The sequence below is a fragment of the Ictalurus furcatus genome, chromosome 17, assembly GCF_023375685.1.
Source record: "Ictalurus furcatus strain D&B chromosome 17, Billie_1.0, whole genome shotgun sequence".
Classification (NCBI taxonomy): Eukaryota; Metazoa; Chordata; class Actinopteri; order Siluriformes; family Ictaluridae; genus Ictalurus; species Ictalurus furcatus.
The window spans coordinates 5,450,730-5,477,973 of NC_071271.1; the positions used below are offsets into that span (position 1 = coordinate 5,450,730).

General features: G+C 37.7%; 1 protein-coding gene across 4 annotated transcripts; it reads right to left on the minus strand.

Moving 5' to 3' along the window:
* Nucleotides 1-3,373: 3,373 nt before the first annotated feature.
* On the minus strand, nucleotides 3,374-27,244 carry tmprss4a (transmembrane serine protease 4a). Of its 4 annotated transcripts, XM_053646410.1 has the most exons (14): nucleotides 27,094-27,244; nucleotides 23,055-23,109; nucleotides 16,812-16,866; nucleotides 16,552-16,695; nucleotides 16,296-16,448; nucleotides 12,164-12,293; nucleotides 11,646-11,759; nucleotides 11,348-11,391; nucleotides 10,612-10,774; nucleotides 10,022-10,185; nucleotides 8,453-8,548; nucleotides 6,802-6,938; nucleotides 4,380-4,529; nucleotides 3,374-4,270 (listed from the first exon to the last, which is right to left on the minus strand). In XM_053646410.1, the coding sequence occupies exons 4-14, from the start codon at nucleotides 16,661-16,663 to the stop codon at nucleotides 4,259-4,261; spliced, it is 1,275 nt and encodes a 424-aa protein (XP_053502385.1). In that variant the 5' UTR covers nucleotides 16,664-16,695; nucleotides 16,812-16,866; nucleotides 23,055-23,109; nucleotides 27,094-27,244; the 3' UTR covers nucleotides 3,374-4,258. The 4 variants fall into 4 exon arrangements, with proteins under 4 accessions (XP_053502385.1, XP_053502384.1, XP_053502383.1 ...); XM_053646409.1 differs by lacking the exon at nucleotides 23,055-23,109; XM_053646408.1 differs by lacking the exons at nucleotides 23,055-23,109; nucleotides 27,094-27,244 and adding an exon at nucleotides 19,673-20,004 and having other exon boundaries at nucleotides 3,374-4,267.

Genomic DNA, 27,244 nt, shown 5'->3' on the forward strand with positions numbered 1-27,244 from the left:
GTACAAGTGACATAAATGTACCTACTTTATGACTGTAAGGTATTCGGATGTAGTGAAAAAAACAACACGACTGAGAGTACAGATACGAGAGAGAGACACACACACACAGAGAGAGAGAGAGAGACTCTGCTGACTGAGTGATAAACCCAAAAAATATCAGTTCAGTGTATGAAAATCATTCAGCTATATCTATTACAAGTACAGAAGTTCTTGTAATAGTAGCATTGGCTTTAATTATTAGCAGAGTTTAAATATCAGTGAAGGAGACTACTGTAAATAAAAGGTGTGTTATGTTACTGTATAATTACTGTAAGTTATATTATAAATATATATTACACTGCAAGACATGCTGAATGTCAGGAATGATTAACTGAGGCGGAAATGATAATACTCATGTCTATGAAAACAAGAGACCTCGTTTCAGTAACTTCACTGTATCATATAAATACATTCTCTCTCTCTCTCTCTCGCTCGCTCTCTCTCTCTCTCGCTCACTCGCTTGCTCGCTCTTTATTACACTCATGGTTTACAAGTATATAAAGAGCATATGTCTATATACGTCTTCCATTAGAGTTGACTCTCAGAATTCAGGGGCTCTGGCACAACAATCTCAGTTGTTTGGGATACTTTTAACAGAGCAGTTTTATTTTGTGTGTGTATGTGTGTGTGTGTGTGTGTGTTGGTAGGGATTGATTGAATTCACTTGACATAATTGAATTTACTTGACGTGTTCACGTGTGGCAGCAATAACTGCGGAGTTTTTGTGCCGTACGGTTTGAAGCTCTGAGGAAGGCTCGATGTCTGTCGAGGAACCGACGTACGACGCTTTGTACTGACGTCATTAGCGTTAACTGTCTGCGTTACACTGATGTTTTCCGGAGTTAGGTAGATGCTCTGATTTCAAAAGGCAATACTTGTCAGTCATTCTTTCTTGTTTGTTCCATGGAGGCCGCAATTGAATTTCCCTGTCGTACCTCTCACCTGTACACGTGTACGTTTTTGGTGTCAAACTTCATTCACAAGCCAAAAAAAAAAAAAAGTGAGAGAAGGCCATACAGTGACTGTGGAAGTGTGCTGCTGTTTCCAGTGGAGATCGCAAGAGTCTAGCAAAACATGCAATAAGCAAAGGACTTGATAGCTAACTATGATTAGCTCATTTTGAAGGAATGCACTTCATTCTGTAGTTTAATCTTGATCTATTTGTAAATGAACTCCAACTGAAACAGCAGAAATAAACACGATATTAACGCACATTTACAGCGCATGTCAAAAAGTGACACCATTCGGCGAGATAAACTACAGCGACTCGAGCGAACGTAAGCTACGTCAGGACGTCATTTTGTAGAAGTTAGCCATGAAATCGATTCAAAAAACAAGTGAAGTAAACGTTAAGGGAAATGTATATAAACGGTTTGTATGAGCAAAATTTTCAATCGAAACTAGTAGCTTGATGTACATGAATGTACTGTAGTTCGCGGTGCAAATTTATTGGCTAAGCCTTTTACCTTTAGACGTTCTCACCATCATTGTTTTATTGCTTAAGCATGCCTAAGCAATATATGAAACGATTAATATAGAATCACGAGAATATACGAATGTACTTTAGCTTGCGGTGCACTTTCATTGCATCTCTTATAGCCATTCTTTTTGTTATTACTTAAGCATGCGTAAGCAATACGGACTTAATACGTATAACGCCATGTTCGACGATTAAAACAACCTATAGCACCTATCTCTTAAGGATGGTTTAGCAGCTCGATGCTTAGCATAATACCATAAGATAAAGCTTAATATAAAAGTACAATAATATGTCATGTTCAAAGAAACGAGTGCCTGCATGTCTCGAGAGCATTCTGGTGCATTCAAAAAGTGCGTCTTTTAAATAAGTACACTTTACTTTTTTTTTGTTTTTGTTTTGAATCTTTGATTTTTATTTGTATCATTTTAAAAATGTATAAGTGTACTTTAAAAACAAAACAAAACAAACAAACAAACAAAAAAAAAACCCCAGTCCTGCCCACTTGGTCTGTCTAAGACAGATTCAGTGATTATATCTGTTTTTAATACTGAAAACATTTTGTGGTCCTCAGTCACACACACTGTAAAACCCGGATAGTGCATTTAACTCAAAACATTTGAGGAAACGAATCATCTCGAAATGTTTACGTTGTTAAATTAATTTCTTTAAGTCAAATACACTTAAATATAACAAAAAAATGAACTCTGTCATTTAAAATAAATTTTTGTTACACTTAAATATAACAAAAAAAATGAACTCTGTAATTTAAAATTAATTTTTTTGTTACACTTAAATATAACAAATAATTAAATCTGTCATTTAAAATTAATTTTTGTTACACTTAAATATAACAAAAAAATGAACTCTATAATTTAAAATAAATTTTTGTTATATTTAAGTGTATTTGGCTTAAAGAAATTGATTTATCATCTTAAAAATTTCGAGGTAATTAGTTTCCTCAATTTTTTTTTTGAGTTAAATGAACTTATCCGGTTTTACAGTGCATCCTGTGCAATATGGGGTTGATGTATGTGAATCCTGCCAAAAAAATACAAATAGCTAAATATTGTGTGCCTGAAAATATAAAGCTACATTTTTTAAATCTAAAACGCCGAATTTCCAATGGGCACACTTCTTCTTCTCCAGCAAAACAAGACACTTCGACCTTAATATACAGTAGAGCAGCGAAATCATGAGATTATGAAATGAAAAACTGGATTTCACTGCTGGAACAGATCCTTCTCGCACTGCCAAGCCACAACTAGGTGAGATCTGCTTTCCACGCTACACATTCCACTCCAGAGAGCACTCTCTCTTTTTATACTGATGTTTCAAGATGGAGCAAAACGATTCTATACTGTAGTAACACGTGCAGTACGCAGAGTACACAATTTAAAAATGTTTTTAATCACACAGCACTGAACATGGTTAAAAAATAACAACAACCTGGTAGCTTGTTGAGAACTCTTCCCTTATTGCACAGGTCCTCTGAAGAACGTTCAGGTTTTTTTTTTGGTTTTTTTTTTGGTTTTTAAATAGAGCTTCTGAGTGTGTCTGTGTGGCGAACACTGGAGTAACAGCTTCTCCACGATATCTGTCCTCATTGCCTTTGAAAATGCTTCTAAACCTCATCGACATGAACTCTAGAAAAGCCATCGTGCAATCAGCTTCTCTCTCTGTAACACTGTCTGTCATTCTCCTTTACTATGCACTTCAGTAGCTGAATCGAACTCTAAAAAGAATATAAGAAATAAAAAATTTTCATAAAAAAAACGTTATTGTGTCGTCATTCATAACGTCCGTATGAGATTGTACATGTTATGTATTTGTTTGGGAAGAAAATATTACACGGCGTTCATCCTTTTAAATTACATAATTTATCGAATACAGTATTTGCACAGACATTTCACTTTTTACACATGTTGAAAACAAACCAAAAAAAAAAAAAAAACAGTATATGAGACAAAATTTGTCTCAAAATTTTACAATATGTACAATACAAACGCAGTGGAATGAAGATCCTTTCATATCGCACACCGAATGAGAGTTTTGAGCCAGAATGACATGAAAAACAGTGTGAGCTTATTTTGGCAAGCGTGAAACGTTCCGAAATTTGAAATCGAAACGAACATGATCAAATATTGAAATATTAAATATTACAAATGCACGATGAATTGATTTTTGTTCTCCGAGTCGATAAGAGATCATGTATAGCCATAAGCCACATGTGCAATAATAACATCCTGACTCCAAATCCTCATAAGTGTATTCTATTTATAATTTAAGCCCACTGATCCCAAAACTTCAATTATTAAAATGCAAATGAAGAAACACAGTCATGTTTACTATTACAAATAAATGCCCCTTATCAGCAATTCAATGGTAAAAGCACCAACGTGGATCTCCAGTAGTCAATTTACAAAACCATTGATTAATACTCAGTATAAAGCTAATATTATTCAAGTCTTATAATGAATTGCATTTACAGAACTACACAACTACTGCCTATTAGATTAAAATGATCCCTGAGAAGATGACACAGAATTGCACCAGTTCTAAAGCTCAGATCCTGAGTGCATCAGAACCTTTCCGTTTTTGCCGGTTGTGCATTTACTACGTATGTTGTTCGTGCATAAGAACCTCCTCAGAGTTTACTTGGAATTAATAGTTTGCATTGCACTGACGTAATGTTTGCGTTTGTAGTCATATGTTGTACGATGTCCTCTTTTCGGCTTTGGTTCAGGACATCTGCTGAAGAAAACGGATGAGCAACAGTTAGACCGATTTCATTCTTGGTCAGATCTTATTTTAATGTGATTCTTTCTTTTAACTATAGATGTATAGATAAACATAAGATTACCTCCATGACTGTGTAGACCCAGTTGAGCATTGGATCCACGTTAGAGTAAACACCAGGTAGGCCTGGTCTGGCACAGCCTACACCCCAACTCACCACTCCTACCAACCTCCAGCGGTCATTTTGATACACCAGAGGACCTCCACTGTCACCCTGAGAGAGAGAGAGAGAGAGATAAAGAGACCTTAGTTGAACATATTGTTTAAGTTCCATGAAGGAGATTCTATGCTAACCTCCCTGCAGAAAGCTGATTGGCTGAGAGCAGCAATGTCTTAACCAATCAGTTCACAGTTACCACAAATTTTGCACATACCCTCAGAATCTTGGTCTGAGTCTACCTGTCAATATGGCAAATGGTCATTTTGAGACCATCTCGGGGTCAAATGAGAGTGTGCGCAGGTGGGTTTTGCATAAAAAATATCTCAATGTTTATTGGACAGTGCACTCTTCTTTATTTCCTGCCTAGACACACGGTTTCTCCATATGATGATTGGGAGATTTCTCAAACAGGAGCAGAACCTGATAACCAGCTGCTAATCACTGAAACGGTATGAACATGATTGACATCTCAAACCAGAATCGCTTGGAGCTGTGGTATCGGTTAGTTGAGTACACACTAGAAAATTATTTTATTTTTGTCATTTGTAAATACTGAAAATAGCATGTAAGTATAATGTTCTGTTGCACACAATGTATAAGACTGTTTCACTAGAGGTCACTTCCTCCTCCTTCCTTCTAGCAGCTTAGTGGCATTTTGGCATGCAATAGCAGAAACTGCTAAATGTTGACCCGATTTTGAAAAGAGTATTTTGATGCTCATACTTGGAGAAGACACTGAAAATTAAACAAAAGCGCAGACAAATGCCCACGATTTTAATTCAAAAGCCCGGAATGAAATGTCCTTTGAGCTCTCGTGGGACAGCGAAGCTGATTGGCTGTGTTTATTAATAGTCTTAGATTATGTGGAGCGTCTGCTGTACAAGTCCCTGTGAATGAGCCGTTACAGATATGCTCCAGGTTCTTCAGGTTGGCACAAAAGTGCAACAGATTCTCACTGGGATTCAGATCTGGACTTTGACTTGCCCACTTATTTGATTTTAACCGCTCCTGCATTGCTTTGGCCTTGTGTTGGGGATTACTGTCCTGCTGAATGGTTGGACCTTGTGTTAGAGTTGTACCACACATGGGACTTTGAAACTCAATCTTGGTTTCATCACACAGAAAAAAACAGATCTTCACTGGGTCTCTCTCATGCTTTCATACGACTCTTCTCTCTAGCCAGACTCCCAAACAGTCCTCAATTACGCAGAACTCTTGAAATATTTGTCTGGTGCACCTTCACTCTCTGCCTCTGTAACTCCTTCAGAGCGGCTCTAGTCCTCACAGTGGCTTTCCTCTCGTTCTTGTTTTTGCACCGAGACCTTGACTAACTAGTGCTCGGGTAGTGTCATACAGCCTCCACTTCCTCGCGATCGATCCAGCAGCAGCGCTTACCGGGATGTCCAACCTCTTAGATAGAATTTCACGCCCTATTCCTGAGTTATGAAATTCTATTACCTTTCTTTTATTTCTTTAGAATGCTCCTTTCCTTCATACTGACCATCTCTTCAACTTTGACAGGTGGTTTTGGAGCTGTTTTAATGTCGTCTGGAGGTTGAAAACTTACGCAAGCAGCATTTTTCAGGGTTTTTTTTTTTTTTCTTGCTGACCAATAATATATTAATAAATGCAAGAGTTTGCATTAAAAATATGAGAATATTGTTTATTTATCACTTGGTATTCAGACAAATCTGATGAATTCCAGAGAAGGAATTTTGCCAGACACTGTGTGTAATATGTAATGTGTGTGTATATAACACACAGCTGTGCTTCCTCTATATAAAAAATAACAACTCCTCACCAGCTGCTGTTTCTTTAAGCTGCTGTTGTTTTTGACAATAAGAGTACAAATTAAAACGCTGAATCTTAAATGTCTGAATTGCGATTGGCCAAGGAACCAGAAGAAGAAAAAAGGATTTTGCCAGTAAGACTCGTTTCAGTCCGAAAAGTAAAACGCTGCACAATAATGCCACCATCAGGCCCATCAGGTTCATTCTTTTGCCTGAGTAGCATGAGGAAGTATCATCTATTGACCCAGTCTCTTATCTGTATGCTCTACGGTTTAGCAGAGAACAAGAATAACATCAAGAATCAATGTCAGATGGGTTGTGGGTTTCCAAGTAAGTAGCACTTATGCATTCAGGTAATTCACTGTTTTACCCTAAATTGCCTCCAATAACCCTAACCCTAGCTTTCAAGGCGACTGTGCAGAAAACTGGTTCGTTTCTTAAAGTGGCCCAGTAAAAGCCAAAATAAATAGAGAAATGAACGAATAAATAAAAATAAATAGGCTGATGAGAGCCATTTCAGAAAGAAAGGAGTTTACCTGGCATGCGTCCACCTTGCCCTGCAGAAACCCTGCACAAATCATTCTCGAAGTGATGCCAGCACCATAAATGTCAGAACACTGAGCACTGTCTATGAACTCAATGTCGGCCTTCTGAAGATCTGATGACAGCTGGCCTGGATAAAGGAGATAGAGAAATGGAAATTATATATATATATATATATATATATATATATATATATATATATATATATATATATATATATATACAGTATCTCACAAAAGTGAGTACACCCCTCACATTTTGTACATATTTGATTATATCTTTTCATGTGACAACACTGAAGAAATGACAGTTTGCTACAATGTAAAGTAGTGAGTGTACAGCTTGTATAACAGTGTAAATTTGCTGTCCCCTCAAAATAACTCAACACACAGCCATTAATGTCTAAACCGCTGGCAACAAAAGTGAGTACACCCCTAAGTGAAAATGTCCATATTGGGCCCAATTAGCCATTTTCCCTCCCCGGTGTCATGTGACTTGTTAGTGTTACAAGGTCTCAGGTGTGAATGGGGAGCAGGTGTGTTAAATTGGGTGTCATTGCTCTCACACTCCCTCATACTGGTCACTGGAGGTTCAACATGGCACCTCATGGCAAAGAACTCTCTGAGGATCTGAAAAAAAGAATTGTTGCTCTACATAAAGATGGCCTAGGCTATAAGAAGATTGCCAAGACCCTGACACTGAGCTGCAGCACGGTGGCCAAGACCATACAGCGGTTTAACAGGACAGGTTCCACTCAGAACAGGCCTCGCCATGGTCGACCAAAGAAGTTGAGTGCACGTGCTCAGCGTCATATCCAGAGGTTGTCTTTGGGAAATAGATGTATGAGTGCTGCCAGCATTGCTGCAGAGGTTGAAGGGGTGGGGGGTCAGCCTGTCAGTGCTCAGACCATACGCCGCACACTGCATCAAATTGGTCTGCATGGCTGTCGTCCCAGAAGGAAGCCTCTGCTAAAGGTGATGCACAAGAAAGTCCACAAAGAGTTTGCTGAAGACAGGCAGACTAAGGACATGGATTACTGGAACCATGTCCTGTGGTCTGATGAGACCAAGATAAACTTATTTGGTTCAGATGGTGTCAAGCGTGTGTGGCGGCAACCAGGTGAGGAGTACAAAGACAAGTGTGTCTTGCCTACAGTCAAGCATGGTGGTGGGAGGGTCATGGTCTGGGGCTGCATGAGTGTAAATGTGTGTATGTATGTATATATATGTGTATATATATATATATATATATATATATATATATATATATATATATATATATATATATATATATATATATATATATATATATATATATATATGTGTATGTATATATATGTATATGTGTATATATATATATATATATATATATATATATATATATATATATATGTATATATATATATATATGTATATATATATATATATATGTATATATATATGTATATATATATATATATATATATATATATATATATATATATATATATATATATATATATATATATATATATATATATATATATGTGTATGTATATATAGATAGATTTCATTCAATATCCACAAATAGTATAAAGAAAAAAGCATGAAAAGCAAAATTTTGAAAAAGTGTATAGCTGTTAGGAAATAAATACTGTGAAGCTACCATTTTCCTGCAGATGGCCCCAGCCAGTTATCACCAGTGGGGTTCGTCCTTTGAGTCCGAGATCATGAGGTGTGAGACACACTGGTTTCACCGTGGCTACGGGGAATTAACAACAATAAAAGATCAAAACTTTTGCAAACTATTTCACCGTCACTCTTAACATTACTCTGTTCTAAACAGGATTAGAGAAAAAGAAACAAGTATTAGAAGAATTATAAGATTATAAGAAATAAAGGTTTACAGAATTACTATTAAAACTGTTATTTGAAAATAATAGAACATTACTACAGTGGGAAATTTTCTGTTGTTCATTTGTTTGCATTTAAATGATCCATAACCCCTAGCTTTTTTTTTCCTCTCTAAAAACTCCTGCATTTAAGAGAAAAAGTGTTGTTTTATAATTCATTAAGGTACGGTGCTTCCAGGAAGTATTCACGCCCCCAGTGATGATTCTTTCTGTTGTATTGGAGCAACAAATTTAATTATACATCAGACTGGGATATATTTTTTTCTCCTTTTGAAGTGACCTTTTACAGAAATAAAATAAAATATTTTTAGATTTAAATGTACTAGGAGTTATTTGAAAATAATGATTAAAAAAAAACTGCTGAACACACCCCCTCAGTGTGAATCCCTTCCTTTTGCAGCAATTAAACGTTTGAGTTCTCTCAAATGCATCAATATGAGCTTTTTGCGCATTTCAAATCATTGGGTTCCTTTAAAATGCATACAGCCAGAGTAGGTTCCCTCCATCCTACAGGGGTCAACAGGTAGAATGTTCCCTGCCGTAAGTGCAGTACGTGCCTTATCACCATAAATCATCACTATTTGGGACCCACAGTGGCTATTTGGGCATAAGCTCAGCTGTTCATATGGTACAATATATATCTAAGTAGGGTTTGGGATTACTGAGTGAGGGTTCATCACCACAGCCTACGAATGAGATAGAAGCCCAAGTCCTATTGTGGACTTTATAAATAGTGTTTAATCCTCATGGACACTACTGAGAGACATGTCACCTGCAACTACCACCTGGGCATTGCCATGCACCTCTCCAGATTTTATGAGATGAACATCGAACCCCATTGGAGAGTGAGTGTGCTAATATCCAAACACCTTTCAAGGATTCTCTTCAAATCTTGATTTCATTCAACTACTGAAGACTGAAATGTCTGATGGTCTGAAATAGAGCTTACAAAGCATGCCAGTGTTGAGTATAAGGTACTCAAATACTCAGTTTTATAGTTTGTTTAGCCTATTTCTTCATTTGTATATATCTTTTTATTATTGTTTTAGCATGGAGACCATCAGCACCACCACTTCCTGCATCCCTGATACTACAATAGTGAAAGCTTGGGAGGATTAAACTAAGATCCAAACTAACCTAGGCTTACTGGCAAATTAATTGATGCAGAGCCAGAATGAATTTATTAATTTGTAATCCAACTTTATCACTACGTAGATTTGAGTACATCATGTTTGTTCCAGTAGACAATAAGTATTTGAAGCCAAAGTAATTAGTTGCGTGTTTGTTGGAAAGTGAATGAATGCTGCGACCCCCAATCCTACCTTGTATAGTGAGTGGTTTTGTGAGTCTCATCATTGCCACGTCGTAATCGTTGAGTTGTTTGTTGTACTTTCCATTCACAATGATTTTATCCACAGCATAGCCCCCTAGTGATGTCATGTATGTACTGCCTGCCACCACCCGCCATCTGCTTACCTCTGCCCTGCTGCTCGAGAAAAATCAGAGGGATACAGATATTCAGATAAAATTTCATGCTAAAAAGAGCAAGATCAACCCCGTTCCTGGAAATCTACCTTCCTGGAGACTTTAGCTCCAACTATTATGGCGCCCACCTGACCATCTAATAGTTAGAAGCCTTAATAAGTTCTTGATCAAGTAAAACAGGAGTGTTAGAATATGGTTTGAGATGAAAACTGCAGGAAGGACGATCTCCCTGGGGAAGAGGCTTGGAGAACACTGCTCTAAATGCTAATTGTACAAAATCCAAAAAACATAGTACATTTTCCCCCAAATGACATTGCAATGCTAATAATAATAATAATAAATGCAGTTATAAAACAAAAAAACATCGCTTATTTCCATGCAAGCATCCAGGACTGTGCATATGAGAAGGCAGAGTTGACGCAATCACCCTGTAAAGCAGTGGGCTGCAGTGATGATCCATTTTGGAGACAGCACCGAGCCTCCACACGAGTGCTGGCCGTTCTGCTGCAGGCTCACCTGCCATGGCCAGTTCTCAATGAGTGCACTGTGCCCTTCTACAATCCTGCTCTTCTGTACCAATGGCCCACAGTCTACAAGCAAAAACACAATCACACCCTGAGATGAAATCTACTGAAGCAGGTATGAAATGTTTCTTTTCCCTCTCTTAGTATGGCTCCGATGCCAGTAGAGATCAGACTCGTACTATCTGACTTCTGAACTGGACTGAGCATTTAAAGGATAGATGTGCCACACATATGGAGATCGTTTTAATATAGTATTTATGTGCATGAATATTATATATATATATATATATATATATATATATATATATATATATATATATATATATATATATATATATAAAATATGCATTGTATAGTCACAATTGTTCTTATTTCCTATGAAGAAAATAATTAGGACTGACTCTGTATTTAGTTAGTGTGTAGCTGAAGTTAGCTGTGTCTAATGAAATTGGCTGACCAAAATAATGAAGATACACTCCCTTTCTCACCACGTCATTTGTTTTGTAGAACAAAAATAACATAAATACTGGACTCTACATTTCATGGTGATACGGGTGTGTATGGAGAAAATTGCAGTGAAGTCTATTCATACACATCATTTTACTATTACTTTATTGTTATGTTTAAACAATAACTTACCTGAGCAGGATAAAGAAACTACTGAACCTGAACTGCATGTTATTCTAGAGGAGAGAAGAAAAGATGTCGTAACTGCCCTGTCCTGCATGTAGATATAATCCACACGTGACATTTACACTTTGCAGGTGTGTAGGTAAATAATAACAACCATATAGAAAGTGATATCACGAGACATTCCTGAATGAACTGTACTAGCATGGTGGCAAATGAAGATGATGATGAAGATACAGGTTTATAGATATATAAGATATATGTGTATGTGTATGGGAGTAAAGTGAACTCATGATTCATTACTGACTGATTTGATACGCTGGAGGAAATCGGCTTCGTGGCGTCTGGTCCCACAGCAGAAAAAAACGTCTTCAGATCAGACGACAGATCGGTCAGTGGGACTGTCTTATGTTCAGGATTACTGATGGAGAAAAACAGAGACACAGGGAGAAGGGGGGTGGTCGAATAAGTTGCAGATCATTTTAGTTTCATGTCTTTCTAAATACATTTTTTAAAAGTGGATCTGTAGATTGGACTTATTATTTTTTTTTTTTTACATATTTTTAGTTTTAAAATGGATTTTACTGCAACATATTACATGAAAGTGTCTAATGTTGACTGACAACACAGATCTTGCAAGTCCCATATTATTTTCCATATCATAACCGATGATGGCCGAGAATCGGCTTGGTCACTGCGATTTGATCATTAATCAAGTATAGGCCAATATTCATCATGTCATTATCATATAAAAAATTAACATGTGATATGTGAAGTGCGTCACTAAATTTTGCATTGTGTTAAGTTGTGAGTGTTCATACTCACACTGTGTATCCCAGCTGCTGACATGCTGATATCGTGTGTTTCACTGTCCAGCCATCTGTACACACACTTCTCCAGTTGTCTTCAGTGGCATTATATACCTGAAGCACGGAGAGATTCGTGGCCAACCGAACTGCAGAGACACAGTAAAAGACATGTTAGCTAGACAATTCCATGAACATTCAGTAGCTATTGCTAATGTGTCCCAAAGCATCGGACTGAGCTTCAGGTCACAGCAGTGCTGTATTCCTGAATTCTTACATTGTTTTAGGCAGCAATAAATGATGTAGCGGGACAACCCCCGTGACATCTCCAACCAATTAGTTTGTTAATGTTATACTGGTGCATCTCAAAAAAATTTGAATGTCAGGGAAAAGTTCAATGAATCTAGAATATATGAAAGTTCCACTTTTGGAATTCAATTACGGGGAAAAAATGAACTTTTCCACGATATTCAAATTTTTTTGAGATGAACCTGTACATCTATGAATGATCATGATCTCTACCAATGTTAATGAAGTTGAGGGATCTGTTATTGATAATGAAAAATTTGTCACATTCACTTGATTTCTGCTGTTGTAATAAAACCATACGGCATTACACCAGCTCAATCCGATCACATCTGCTGTTTACCATCCAACAAATAATTCCTTAAACAATAATTCCTTACCACAACACAGACACACAAGCAAACAAACTCAGTTATTTGGAAATATCCTGCAGTGTCACTACGTTTGTAATGAGGAAAGAACTGGATGAGCCAATCAAATGTGAGCAAGTGGATATTAAGAGGGAAAAACTAATGTATCCATGAAAGCAATCACAGGACTGCTCTGGAATCTGTTTCAAAAGAAGCTCAAACCCAAGTGTTTGCTTTGAGGGCTGCCCAATGTGTTTAAGTGACGTAGAGACATTTTATACATCTGTAATTAGCAAAGAAAAGAGTGTGTTCTGAAGTTTGGAAACGTAGGAACTTTAGGAAATAATTTAGACTTATTATCAACAACGAAACTTTGGCTATGTGTCAGAAATATACTATATTAAAGGTTAAAAGCTTGTGATGTCGCCTTGTGCCCATTGTTCTTGGGATAGGATCTAGATTTACCGCAAACATGACCCAGACAAAGTGGCTACTGAGGATGAACGGATGAATAAATCAATGTACAAAAGCTTAGCCTTGCCTAGAATATAAAACATACAACTGAACTGAATGTATAAATAATTACAATACAACAATGAACCTTGCCTATAAAGTAATGGGTGTAGTCCTAGGGTTAGGTTCCTATGTGTGTTCATATGTGAATGAAGGTTACATGTCAATAGGTTTGCTAAAAACACAGATGTAAACTATTGTAGCCGTGTGCCTGTTTTATTTATTTATGCTTAAAACAGTATTTAGTGTTTCCAGCTGCCTTTATTCTTTTTGGGTAAAAATGTTTTCCAATGTTTTCAATTACTTCAACACAGGTGTGTTGGTGGTAGCCCAAAAATCTGCAACGTCACTCACATTAACAGATGCACTTTACAGTTTTGACCACCAGAGGGTACTAGCGCGCACTGTGTTGGAAAGCTTTGAGTAATGAGCCTTTTCACTACAATGCTAACACAGAGATAACTGAATAAGATCCTGGAGGTATATGAGAGCAATGACAATAAAGCCTACTTGACTTGAAGAGGTGTGTCCCAGATATGGGAAAACAGATTTAGATTGAGAGATGAACGAGAGCCATGCTTATTGCTGACATCAGGCTTGAAAAGATGGGATTCTTTTGCTAGGCTTCAACATTTTGAAAGTTTTTTTCTCTCTAAGGTCTTAGTCAGGGTACAGAGCAGCTCAGCTCATATTCATATTCTAACTACTCTATGATCCTGTCAATAAATCTCCTCAGGTACCTCAGATATGGGCTCTGATGTTTAGTTTTAGGCAACATGTAACAAAAGTACATAGAGAGATGAGCGAGTGCTCATTTATAACACGTACTATATCCTCTTATTCAACAGATTTTCGTAATTTCATTTCACTGCTCGCTTTTTCTGTGATATCGGGTGCTAGGAAGTCAGAGTTTTTTTTAAACTATATTACGCCTGTAAAACAAGCAGGTGTCCCTCCGTCCAGCCCAAAAAAAGAAGAAAAGAAAATGCGGACGTACATTTCCCCACAATTGTCCTACCGTACAGCATAAAAACAAACATGAAGCTTAGACTTACAGGGTCATATGCAAACAAGAATAAGGTAAAGACTCAAAACAACTGAATAATACTTTACTACTGTAAAGAATATCTTGAGTTTAATTGTCATGAATCGACAGCAGTACAGTATAGTGCACATCACATGCTACAATTAAGAGTGCAATTGGCCAATTAAAGCCTATTTCACCATATTTTCATCACGTCCAGTACACTTAACATTACAACATAAATTATTCCTGATTCATGATGTGTAAGACCAGCCCAGGACATTACCCCTCGCCGCCAGCAGAGGGCGTGACCTCTGCTATACAGTTCCAGCTCACTACCTGTTTCCATGATAAATGAACACACCAGGGTCATCTGTTCTTTGTGAATTCTGCAATGTCATTTTCTGAGCATTATCCTGGATTTCAAACTGGTGTCATTGTTTTCCTGACCCTTTATCTCATTCAGCTTCACCTGCTGTTGCGTTACCTGTTTGCCAAACGTATTGTGTAGCACATGGTCACCACCTGACTGTATAACGTTATGTTGTGCAGTGTACGTCCAAAATCTAACCAGCGCAGCAGCTATAACCGAGTCTGTAGACATACAGTTGCAGCAGACACTGTAAAAAGCGTTTCTAACTGGTACCAAAGTGTAAGATTAAAGAACCGTACACAATCATTTTCAGTGGTGATGCATGTTTAGGATAATCTGATGGTTAGAACAGACACAATATTTTCTAAAACAACACAAAACGATTCAGAAATGAATGCTCAGCATGCCGGTGTAATAAAAAGCTGAACGGTTGCAGCTTGTCACATGCAGTGAATTGCCTCTGGTGTAAAATAAGCAGTAGTTTATTCTGAAAAACAGGGTGTGTGATATTAGTATTAACCATTCAGTTCACTGCACTTCACTCAAAACAGAAAATGCATTGAAGAGATTTATGTTTTCTGATTTGTTCTATACTGTATATTGTACCGTATTGTATATTTAATAACGCATGCGCACTGTGTTCTATCATATAAAAGAAATGTTACCGAATATATCTGATTCGCACTTCTCAGTATGTATAACATTTCTAAATGAAAATGATTACTAGATTAATTTTGCAGACAAATGGAGTGATTTGGACTACAGGTTTATGTGTGTATTTATAAATGAAACTAGATGACAGTGTTGTGTTGTGCTACTTATTGTTCTCAATAGCCAGAGCGAGCTCAGACCACAGACACTCAGAGAGTAAAACCAATACCTCTGTATAAGGACAGTTTGAGATGGTGAAGTGTGTCGGGAAAAAAAACTCAGAAAATATAAACGTCATGGAATTGTTGCAGCCGTCTGCAGTAGAACCTCGTTAAAGTGAGATATGATGCTCACTCCTGGGCCAGAATGTGACATACCTCACTTAAATATTTTATTATTATTATTATTAGTAGTAGTATCTTCCAAATTATAGCCACATGTTTATACATATTTATATTCATGGTTATAAAGCAATACTACAATAACCCTAACCCTTTACAGTAGACACATTAAATCTCTATACCAACTTAGTATAATTTTCTATTAGTTATTTTTTTTTATAATTAATTGCTTATATGGTTCTGCTTACAGTGAAGAAACTTTTGATCTAATTTCTCTTCTGAAATTATATTTGGAGGAAATTTGATGATTCCGTTCCATGAATTTAGAGCAGACGTTATTCTTGATGTTATGCAACAGCACTTATTTAAGGGCACAAGCCTGAAAATGTCGTTCCACAAGCTCATTATCTTTATCTGGATCTCTGGGTCCTTGGTGTTCTAATGCTGCAGTCATCTAGCCCCACCTAGACTAGACTTGACTGGTTTTAAACCCTAAAGGCTCTTCTGACTTTATGCAGGTAGTAGTGGTATACGTGTGACAATGCGTATGAACATTTGAATGTGTGTGTTTTTGATGCAACACTACGTCTTACCGGGAAACGTTGTGTTGCTTGTGAAATGGGAGATACACGAAGTCTCGTCCTCTCCTCCTGCACAGTCCGCTTTGCCATCGCAGGCTTTCTCCAGGGGAATGAACTTCAGTGACTTGGAGCAGTAGAAATACTTACTTTGAACGAGTTGGGCGACTAAGTCACGGCAATAAAAGAGAGAAGAGAGAAGAAGAACGTGTTAACGCATGAAATGATTGTGATTATGAATGTGATGAAATAATATGATAAACATACTCACTTAAATATCCAGCCACTGCCAGGATGGCCAAAATGACCACTACACAGAGGATAGTGATGAGGAACTTTTTCCTCAATGCACAGTCGTTCCCTCGTGGCGTTGTGGCTGACATCGGCTTTCTGTGCTTGCCACGTCTGGCTCCACCTTAGACAGAGGGAGAGAACCGAGTCAAATAGAGAGCTTCTTCACTATATGCACACAGTATATAAATCTTTAGCAGGTAGAAGGTTTGAAGATCAACAAGGCCACACCTACTTTACCTTGCTCTTTTGAGTTTAAGGGAGTAGAGCTGTCTTCAGCCGTCGAGTCTGCCGTCTGAATGCGAGAAGAATGTTATTAAATAATCTCCTTAAAAATAATAAAAGAAGATTTCTGCACCTCATTACAGTTCATTTTACTTTTAAAGCCAGGCAGGTTCCAAAAACACTCTATGGCCAAAAGTACGTGAACACCTGATAGTCACACCCATATGAGGTTCTTCCACAAATTTTCCCACAACTTTTGCAGCATACGCTGGTCTACAATGTATTTGTGTGCATTCAAATTTCCTTTCAGTATAACCTAGAAACCCAATCCTGTTCCAGCACTACAAAGCAAGCTCCAGGTTTACCTGACCTCACTAACGCTCTTGTAGCTGAATGAACACACATCCCCACAGCCACGCCCCCAAAATCTAGTGCCAAGCCTTCCCATAAGACTGGAGCTTGGAAAAATGGAATGATTTGGACTAGACATTCTTATTATATGAACCTATAAGAGAATTAGTTTCGTTATGAGCTCAAGGTTTGTGTTGAGTTCAGACCACAAAGAGAAACTCAGAGATTCAAACTGAAACTCACTTCTTGAATGTGTTAAAAAACTTTAATAAAGTTTCCGTTTAAATGCTGTAGGCCTCAGAGCTGTGATCATGTTACAACTATCTGATTATCTAATTTAATCTAATCTAAACTGACGTTACTGCAGTAATAGTCGGCGACATCTTGGTTTTTTTGAGTCACAATGGCATCGGTTGATAAAAAAAAATGTTCTTTCTCATAGACCAAGGGAAGCTTGGACCTGCAAATTTAATACGTGCTTTTCATTTGTACTAACTGCATCGTATATGGAATGGCTTTCAGCCTGAGTCAAGTGTCTGTGGTTATGACTGATGTGAGATTTCATGCTTCTGCATTCACACAGTAACAAGAAAACCGAGCGAATGATCAGAATCAGAATCCAAAGAAAAAATGTCTGTTGTATTTTTATCTCTTTCATGTTACACTAACATTTGCTCCCTGTTTTAGTGACAGTACATGAACTGTCTTGACCATAACACTTATTTGGGTTACTCTGGTTTACTGATCAGAAAGTCGGGGGTTCAAGGCCCTTAACCCTCTCTGCTTCAGGGGTACCGTATCATATCTGAGCCCAGCTTCCTAAAAAGCTGGGGTATGCGATGAAAAGAATTTCACCATGTTGTAGTTTATATGTGACAAATAAAAGCTTCTTCTTCTTTTTTCATCTTCCAAAGTGTGTGTATGTATATGTGTATGTGTGTGTGTGTGTGTGTGTGTATGTGTGTGTGTGTGTATATATATATATATATATATATATATATATATATATATATACACACACACATATATAAAAAAAAATGTGTGTGTGTGTATATATATGTGTGTATATATATATATATATATATATATATATATATATATATATATATATATATATATATATATATATATATATATATCCATGTATATACACACATTCTAATACATTATATTTATATCCATAAAGACACTACTACAATAAAAATTGAGGAAAGTTTTTCCTTTTTTGTGTCTCGTTTTTGTGGTGCATTAAATCGCTATAGCATCATTTTCTTTTACTTTTACTTGTTCAGGTTGGTTTTAGTGAGTGGAAACTTTTAGCATCGCCATGTTAACGATGTGTGGCTAGCAATAATGTCTTGTTGCCAAGTGGTAGTCAAAGCAATGACAAATTCTAGTTATGTTCTTAGAAGGCATTCATACAGCATTGACTCAAATCAGCCACCCACATGTGTTTCCAAAACAGGTTTTAAAACTGTCAAAACACACCATCATGGCAAACAAACAGGTACGATGTCCTGCAACCAAATTCGTTCTGTATTTCATTTAAAAACAGCAAATATATTCGCCGTACTTTCTATCAGCCAGGTGTTTATTTCTGAACATGTGCCCATGAAACATTCATTACAAAGCTTTGAAATGGTCTCCGTTCAAAACTCAAAAAAAATGAACAACACTGTGTGATCCTGCACCTAGAGCAGGTACACTGCGCTGTAGGTGAAATATGCAGGTTTTTATTTTGCATACTGTTTGCATACAGCCATCACAGACGTTTAGGTCACTGACGGAATGGCTTCCTGAAAAACTAAAGCTTTAAAGTGTATATTTAATTATATTCATCCATAAGACTGTGTGAAGAATTAATTCCATGGATCCCCTCAGTACAAATTTATTTTATAAACTATTCCATAATTGGCCTCATTAATTGAATGTGTAGAGTAATATTCTGGCTATTTATTAGAACCATAGAGCTTTTTCATTCTTATACTTTTAGTCTATTTTATTTGTATACGCTAAGTCCATGTTGGGATTATTTTTAGGTCTAGCTACTTGTTTTGTTTTCGAGTTAGAGAAGTTTTAACCCTAACCCATTCGTCATTGCAATGATTTCCCCAATTTGAGATTCACTGCTTTAATATTCAATTCAATTCAATTCAATTCCATCCAATTTTATTTGCATAGTGCTTTTAAACAATGGACATTTAATGTCACAAAGCAGCTTTACAGATATAAATACATTCAGGATAAGTAAAGTCATCTAAATGTTGTTAGAGGCAGTTCTGTCGTAGTAGAATATTATGTTACTTGAGTTATATTGATCGATATTGCTACATATATGAACATTGTATGTAGTTTTGTCATTTTTGAAATGAAACTTTGTAAACAGTGTGTATTATACACCAGTAAAGCCCTGAAATCAAACTATAGCATTAAACTTCCATCTGATTTCTCCTGATCTTTAACTACTGTTCATCTGATATGAGGAACTGAGTTGACGAATTGAGAATGGGGGAATAGTGACTCACCCTCATGTTCTTGTTGCTGCACCTGAAAGGCAGCGCTCAAAGTTGAAGGAATGCAGGCGTCTTAGTTAAAACTCGGCACGCTTCTCTTCTCTCTTCTTTACTAGTTGTGTACCTGTGTTCCTTCTCTTTTTGTCCCTCTCTGTGCTTATCCTTCCCAGTTGCTTTGTCTTCACCATAAAAGATACACGATATTCAGTGGTTATTTGGAGCTTTCTTCTATATAGGATTTAGAAAGACACATTCTTTAACACTACTCCTGTTCTAATGCAACCGGACACGTCTCTCTTGTCTCTCTCTCTCTCTCTCTCTCTCTCTCTCTCCATTCGTCCGTCTCTCTCTTTGTCCTTGTCCGGGGTGTGGCCATGTTATAGGCAGTTCCTGCTGTCAAGTGATCTTACCTGACAGTGAGCCCTGTCATTGAGAGACAATGCTTCTTACATAAAGAATGTTTTGATATTGCTTTCAATGGTTAGTCCTAACCTACTGAGCCACTCTGTATGGCAAAACGTATGTGGATATTGCATTGGGGGATAAAGATGGATATATCTGATGGATATATAAATGGATGAAGCAGAAGATCAGAGGACTGACTTCAGCATAAAATGTGGGTGAATCATAGAAAGTCTCCTGCAGTTAGAATGGAGTTTATGTTGAAAATCATCACGTATGTTTGAACACATGACGTACATGTCGTGACATGGCGAACAATGGCAGGCACGCTGAGGGAAGTGTGGAGTGGGACAACAAGCTGAACCTGTTTACCAACATTCCTCCTGCCATGCCCTGCCCTGCCTCCTGACGATGAATCCTTCTCTTCTTCTCTGTCCTAGCTGTCCATCACAACTGTCCATGGCAGGAAGGAGCTGATGAGGATCATCATGAGGAAGGCTATTGGACTGACCAGATGGCATCAGCTCCAGAGTGCTTTGGGCATGTGCAGGTTAGCTATGCTAACTTCCTGTACAAGACTTACAGTCTTGTGGAAGATCTTGTGATCTGCCTGGTGCCAGCAGCAAAAACTGAACATCCCCAATGACTACAGCCTGGTGACCTTAGCACCAAACCACACGGATGAAGATGCTGGGAAGGCTCAAACAGAACCCCATTCAGCCCAGCAATGGATCCAGCCACACATTGAGGTGGATGATTCAGTCATCTACCTGCTGTCTGGTCAGGAGGCACTGTAAGGATTCTTTGACTTCTCTGGTGCGTTCAACTAGTGATTGATTGATCAATCGCACTGGCTGATTAATTTGGGCGATATTAAATGTGTTAATGTAATTGGCATCGGCCATTCAGCCTGCAATCATGACTGATTAATAAAAGTGCTCAAGCTCCTGTTTTTGTCTGCGTTCAAACACAATGAAATGCTTCAGAGAAAGCACTGGTATTGGAATTCCCAGAGAACAAATGGTAAGGCTGAATGTCTAGTGCTCAAAGAGTTGAGTCATTTGAGTTAATTAAATTGAGTTAGCCACCATTTATTACATAAGCAGTGTGTACAAGTGCATGAGGGATGTTTAGTGTTTAAGGGGAAGTAGTGGTTTAGTGGTTAAAGCTCTGGGTTACTGATCGGAACTATCTTGCTGGGATATGTGAAGAAAAGAATTTCATTGTGCTGTAATGTATATGTGGCCAATAAAGCCCCATTATCATTATGTTTAATGCAGAGGAAATTAGGTTTAGTGCAACATATGTTCAAAAATATTGCGTTTTTATTTGTTTATTACATTGTTCAGTTGTGAAAGGAGATTCTGTGTAAATATAAGCATCAGCATCGGCCACTGAACGCCCATATCAGTCAACCACTACGTTCATCATCACCACTATGTGATCAAATGGTGTGAGCTAGAGTGAACAGCTCCACAGCATCCTGGAACCTGTACTGGATCAGTAGTCTGTGAGTAAAATCACGGAGCTGCTCTACCTACTGAGAAGACTGAGATCCTTTGGAGTCTTTTCTGCAATGATGTGATGGGGAAGTGAAAAAAAATAGACTGGACAATCTGATCAAGACGTCCTGGGTTGCCCACTGAACTCTCTCAAGAAGGTGGGTGGAATTGAACCAAATTAGCCAAATGAACAACACCTCCTATCCATCCATGAGACTGTGAGGGCACTTGGCAGCTCTTTCAGTAATCATCTGCTCCACTTACAGTGTGGTAAAGAATGTCACCACACCACCACACTTGTACTGTAAGGATGTACAGTATATCCAATACTCTCAACTTAGATTTTTATCAATCTATTCACTGCACCAGCATTCATTCATTCATCATTATGGCTCTATAGTATATTATACTGTATAAGTTTTATACTTTTTCACAGTTGAACAATAACCTCCTATATTGCACGAGTCCTTTTGTTCCAACTCTCAGTGATATACTTCAGTATAACTGAAAAAAACTAAGCAGCCCCAATGACTACACCCTGGTAGTTAGCCCCACACCTGATGTTAGCACCACACCACTTTTTGCTCTTCATGCTCTCATTTGTTACTCTAATAAAACACACAAAAAAACCCCAAATTCTCTTATTATGACTCACATACTTTATAGTCTCTACTGACAATTTGCTGAAAATATTTTGATGGGCGGCTGTGGATCAGGTGGTAGAGCGGGTTGTCCACTAATCGTAGGGTTGGAGGTTCGATTCCTGGCCCACATGCCGAAGTGTCCTTGGGCAAGACACTGAACCCCAAGTTGCTCCCAATGACAGGTTAGTGCCTTGCCTTGCATGGCAGCTCTGCTACCACTGGTGTGCGAGTGTGTGTGTGAATGGGTGAATGAGACACAGTGTAAAGCACTTTGGTTTTAATGCGCTATATGAGTGCAGACCATGTGCGCGTTAGATAAGTGCTTTTATGTATGAAATTTAGCAATGCTCTCCTTTTCATTTTATTTTTCATGTGTTTTTTTTTTTGTTTGTTTGTTTTTTTACACTGCGCATTTTCATGAAGCATGCCATGCCATAGCAGCCGGGTCAACTCTTTGTGTAGGAATTCTTTAGTAAAAAACCTTCTATCAGCAGTTTCTTGTATTGGCTTGTAAAAAGAAACTCTTAGTTATGAACTAAGGATATGTTTAAACCATTCTACAACATTGTTTTTGGAACACTTTTAATTAAATTCTGTATCTTCTAATGTTTAACTTTTCAAGTGCACTAACACCTGTAAACTGAGATGGAATGAGGAAGTTTCGTTGGAGTGAACAGATTATAGTAATTAAAATGAAAGAGCGGTTATAAGGGAGCAGGGGTGTAAACCTCAGGATTTCACACGATATCATAAAATTTTTAATTAATAAACCAAGGATTCAATATTTTGAGAAAACCGCTGTGTCTGCTACAATATGATATGATAAGATTCGATTTAGTAGCCTACCGTTAATCTGTGAATGATGATGATGATGAGAAGAGCTTCTCGGATAGTCACGTCACTACAAGGGAGTGGAAAAGAAGGCGTTGTATTACACCCATTATTGTGTTGTTATTTTGAAATAGCTCATTGTATTATAGTTGTGTGTAAGACTGTTTTTGTAAATCGCACACATTGACCACTCCCACAGAAACTAATCACATCCACCATCTTTCACAGAAACTGATCACTCCCACACACCATCCTGAGTACTCCTACAGGTATTTGTGTGGACTTGTTTGTATCTCTCTCTCTCTCTCTCTCTCTCTCTCTATCTACCTATCTAGCTACCCAACTAATCTTGCACAATACTGAACATTCCATAAGCTTAATTTATATAGCACCTTTCCAGAGCTCAAAGATGCTTTACAATAGCAATACAATAATACATAAACAAATGAACAATACACCACACACATACAGTGCTGTGAAAAAGTATTTGCCTGATTTATTCTGTTTTTGTGTATATCTCATACTAAATAGTTTTAGATCTTCAAACGAAATACAACGTAAAACAAAGGCAACCCGAGTAAACACACAATACTGTTTAGATTTATTTATTTATTTTATTGAAGCAAAAAAAATTATCCAACACCTGTCACCCATGTGAAAATCTAATTGCCCCCTTAAACTTAAACTCTGATTGTGCCACCTTTAGCAGCAATAACTGCAATCAAACGCTTCTGATAACTGGAGATCAGTCTTTCACTTACTTCTAGGACTAGGATTTGCTCCGATGCTTTGGATCGTTGTCCTGCTGCATAATCCAGTTGCGCTCGAGTTTCTTACAGACTGAAGACCAGACATTCTCCTTGAGGATTTTCTGGTAGAGAGCAGAATTCATGTTCCCCTCAATTATTGTAAGTTGCCCAGGTCCTGAAGCAACAAAGCAACCCCACACCATCACACTTCCACCACCATGCTTGACTGTAAGTATGATGATCTTTTTGTGGAATTCTGTGTTTGGTTTACATCAGATGTAACGGGACCCCTGTCTTCCAAAGAGTTCCACTTTCGACACATAAATCCACAGAACATTCTCCCAAAAGGTTTGAGGATCATCGAGGTATGTTTTGGCAAAATTCAGATGATCCTTAATGTTCTTCTGGGTTAACAGTGGTTTTCACCTCGCCACTCTTCCATGGAGGCCATTTTTGCCCAGTGTCTTTCTGATAGTGGAGTCATGGACAGTGACCTTTATTGATGCAAGTGAGGCCTGTAGGTTCTTTGATGTCCTTGGCTCTTTTGTGACTTCCAGGATGAGTCATTTCTTTGCTCTTGGAGGAATTTTGGAAGGTCGGCCACTTCTGGGAAGGTTCACTGTGCCGAGTTTTTCCATTTGGAGATAACGGCTCTCACTGTGGTTCTTTGGAGTCCCAGAGCCTCATTAGTGGTTCCTGACCATAAATTTAGGTGGGGCAGATTGTGGTTTCGCACACCAACACTGTAGCTCTCATCTAACTGTGCTGCTATATTAGCTTGTCCAAACATGGCTAGTTTCATTGCACAGCTAAGATGAGCTTGGCTAGATTCATGTTTTTTTTTTTTTTTTTAGACTTTTCAGAGAAGTGCTTTAACTCTCACACACCGACGCCACTCCACACACTCTACGCTACACTGTCCCCCTGTTAAAGAATGGAAAAGCAAGCATTTGAACCTGAAAACTTTATTCTGTTTAGCACAACCATACAGCCAAGACTTTGTCGTACCATGACCTGGAAAATGTCCTGTTGAATGACCTACCATTATCCTTTGTTTGTTTACAATTTTTATATCTGGCTTGTCAAACGAGATCTGTAACAGAAACTTGACACTAGTACACGTGGGATGATCTGTGCCACTCGCCATCTTCACGATCTGATGCATTTGCTTAACTGACACAGGCTCACATATGCTTTGCTGATGCGGAATGATATAGCGTTGTCCAGAACTACGTTCGTGTAACGTAAAAACAAGCGTGGCGGTCTCATATCTACCCATATGGCTCTCAGTTACAGTGTGCTGCATTTCCATTTTTCACCACAGATTTACATTGGGAAAATGTGGGGCGCTGTTGAGCTCGGGAGGGCTCCAAGACCAGCTGCCCCACTTAGTGCAATCATTAATATAGCCAAGCTTAGTGCAATCATTAATATAGCCAATCTGTCAACCGAAGCCATGCGATAATTTTTAACATATCTCAATTTACGACTTAAAATAGCCTAGAAACTCTGATTAAGTTTATATTGAGTTCTATGTTTTCAAGTGGCTGAATATTTTGTTGAGGCTCAGCCCCACAGACGAGCCGCAGCTGCAGAGCCTTTGAAATAGGTTTGTAACCCTTCCCAGACTGATGTATTTCCATCACCTTCTTCCTTGTCAACTTTGGCGTAGTGGGTAAGAACTTTTAATGTACTTCATGCTGTTGAAAAAGTTCAATGTAAGTGTTGATGTGGTTCAACAGGGTTTGCAGTAATCAGGTCTGGTTGAGTCTAGTCCAGCTAAACCCCATTATGAATGCAGTTTCATAGATTTGGGGGATTAGTAACTAGGGGGGCAAATACATTTTCACACAGGCTCAGTTGGTACTGGATAACTTTTTTGCTTCAATAAATAACATTATAATTATAATTACAACTGTATTTTGTGTTTACTAAGACTGCCTTTGTTTTATCTTAGATTTAGTTTTAATTTCTAAACATTTAGTATGAGCTCTAATAACTTATTACCTTTTTTTTTTTAAATGGACTTTTCAGCTGCCTGAAGAACTGTTGATCTTTTTTTTCCCTTAACAACAGTTCGGAAGCCATGCCGTCATGAAACGTTTGCTTTCGGCCACAATTTCCAATGATATTTACAGATGTCTTTCCCATAGATCTAAATGCAGGTAATTTTACTCACTGTTCCTATTCAAACAGAGCGAAGCCTCTGTGACTGATAATGAAACCTCTGCCAAAGCCAGTTAGATGTTTTCCTCTTCCAAAATCGAGGTCAGCTAGGCTGGCTCAGCATGATTATACATGACACAGATCTCGGTAGGAGGTTAATGGCATCAGTAGTTACTTATAATCAACCTCAAATATTGTGACTGAGTGATTGGGGTGAGTTGCTGAAATCTGGTGAAAATTACACCAACAACTGCCAACCTGGGGGAATATTACTAATAAATTCGAGTGCACAGATTTGCCTGTACCAATTAAATAAAATAAATTATATAGAATATAAGAATGAATCTTCAACATAAATTGTATTCTGCTAATTTTAATATACCTGCAGCACATAAAGCAAGTTTGAGTTTGTTAAAAACATTTTCAGGGATAATCTCATGAGATAAATAACATTGCAGCTGAATTATTTATATTATTTCGTTTGAAAAATAAGCTTCACAGTGGCTTAAATGCAATATATGCCAAATATGCATTATGCCTAGGGTTCTGTCATTTATTGTACAGTATATGACTTTTTACAGTATACACACTATATGTACATTTCCAGTAATATACTGTAAATTTCAAATAAAATATAATCGATTACATTTGCTCACTCGGCTGATGCGTTTTTCAAAAGCAACTTACCAAAGGAAATGATAAAATAGTATAAAAAGAATAATTTCAATGACATTAAGGAGTTCATCACAAGGAATACACACAGAACGCACCGTTATTAAGTTTTCTGTTCGCTCTGTTCTTGCTGACATCAGGTGCAATTCGAAGCAATGCGGTCGTTAAATTTCCACAATTTCCAACAATATTTACAAATGTCTTTCCCATAGATCTAAATGCAGAGTCGTTTTTATATAGGTTGTAGATAGCTGTTTTCACGTCATAAATCTTTTGAGGCAATCACTACGCAGTTTGCAAAATAATAGGAAATAATTCATAAACAGATCATGAGCTTTGACAGTGAGTAAACATGGTGAGTCATAGGACAACGTCTCTGTGATTACTTTCACATTAAAGGCACTAAAAGGACTTTTAAAAACAGCATTGTAGTTAAGCTTTTAGTTTAAAACGTATTAATTACTTACTGTTCTTACAGATAGTCTGGATGATCTGCTCTCTAAGAATAAGGTTTCAGTGAAAATGACTGCATGCACTTGTTGTCCACGCTGCTAGGTCTCTTCCCATTGCTCGGTTATTTATTGGACAGTGCTCTTTTGTAATCTGTTTGCCTTCCCT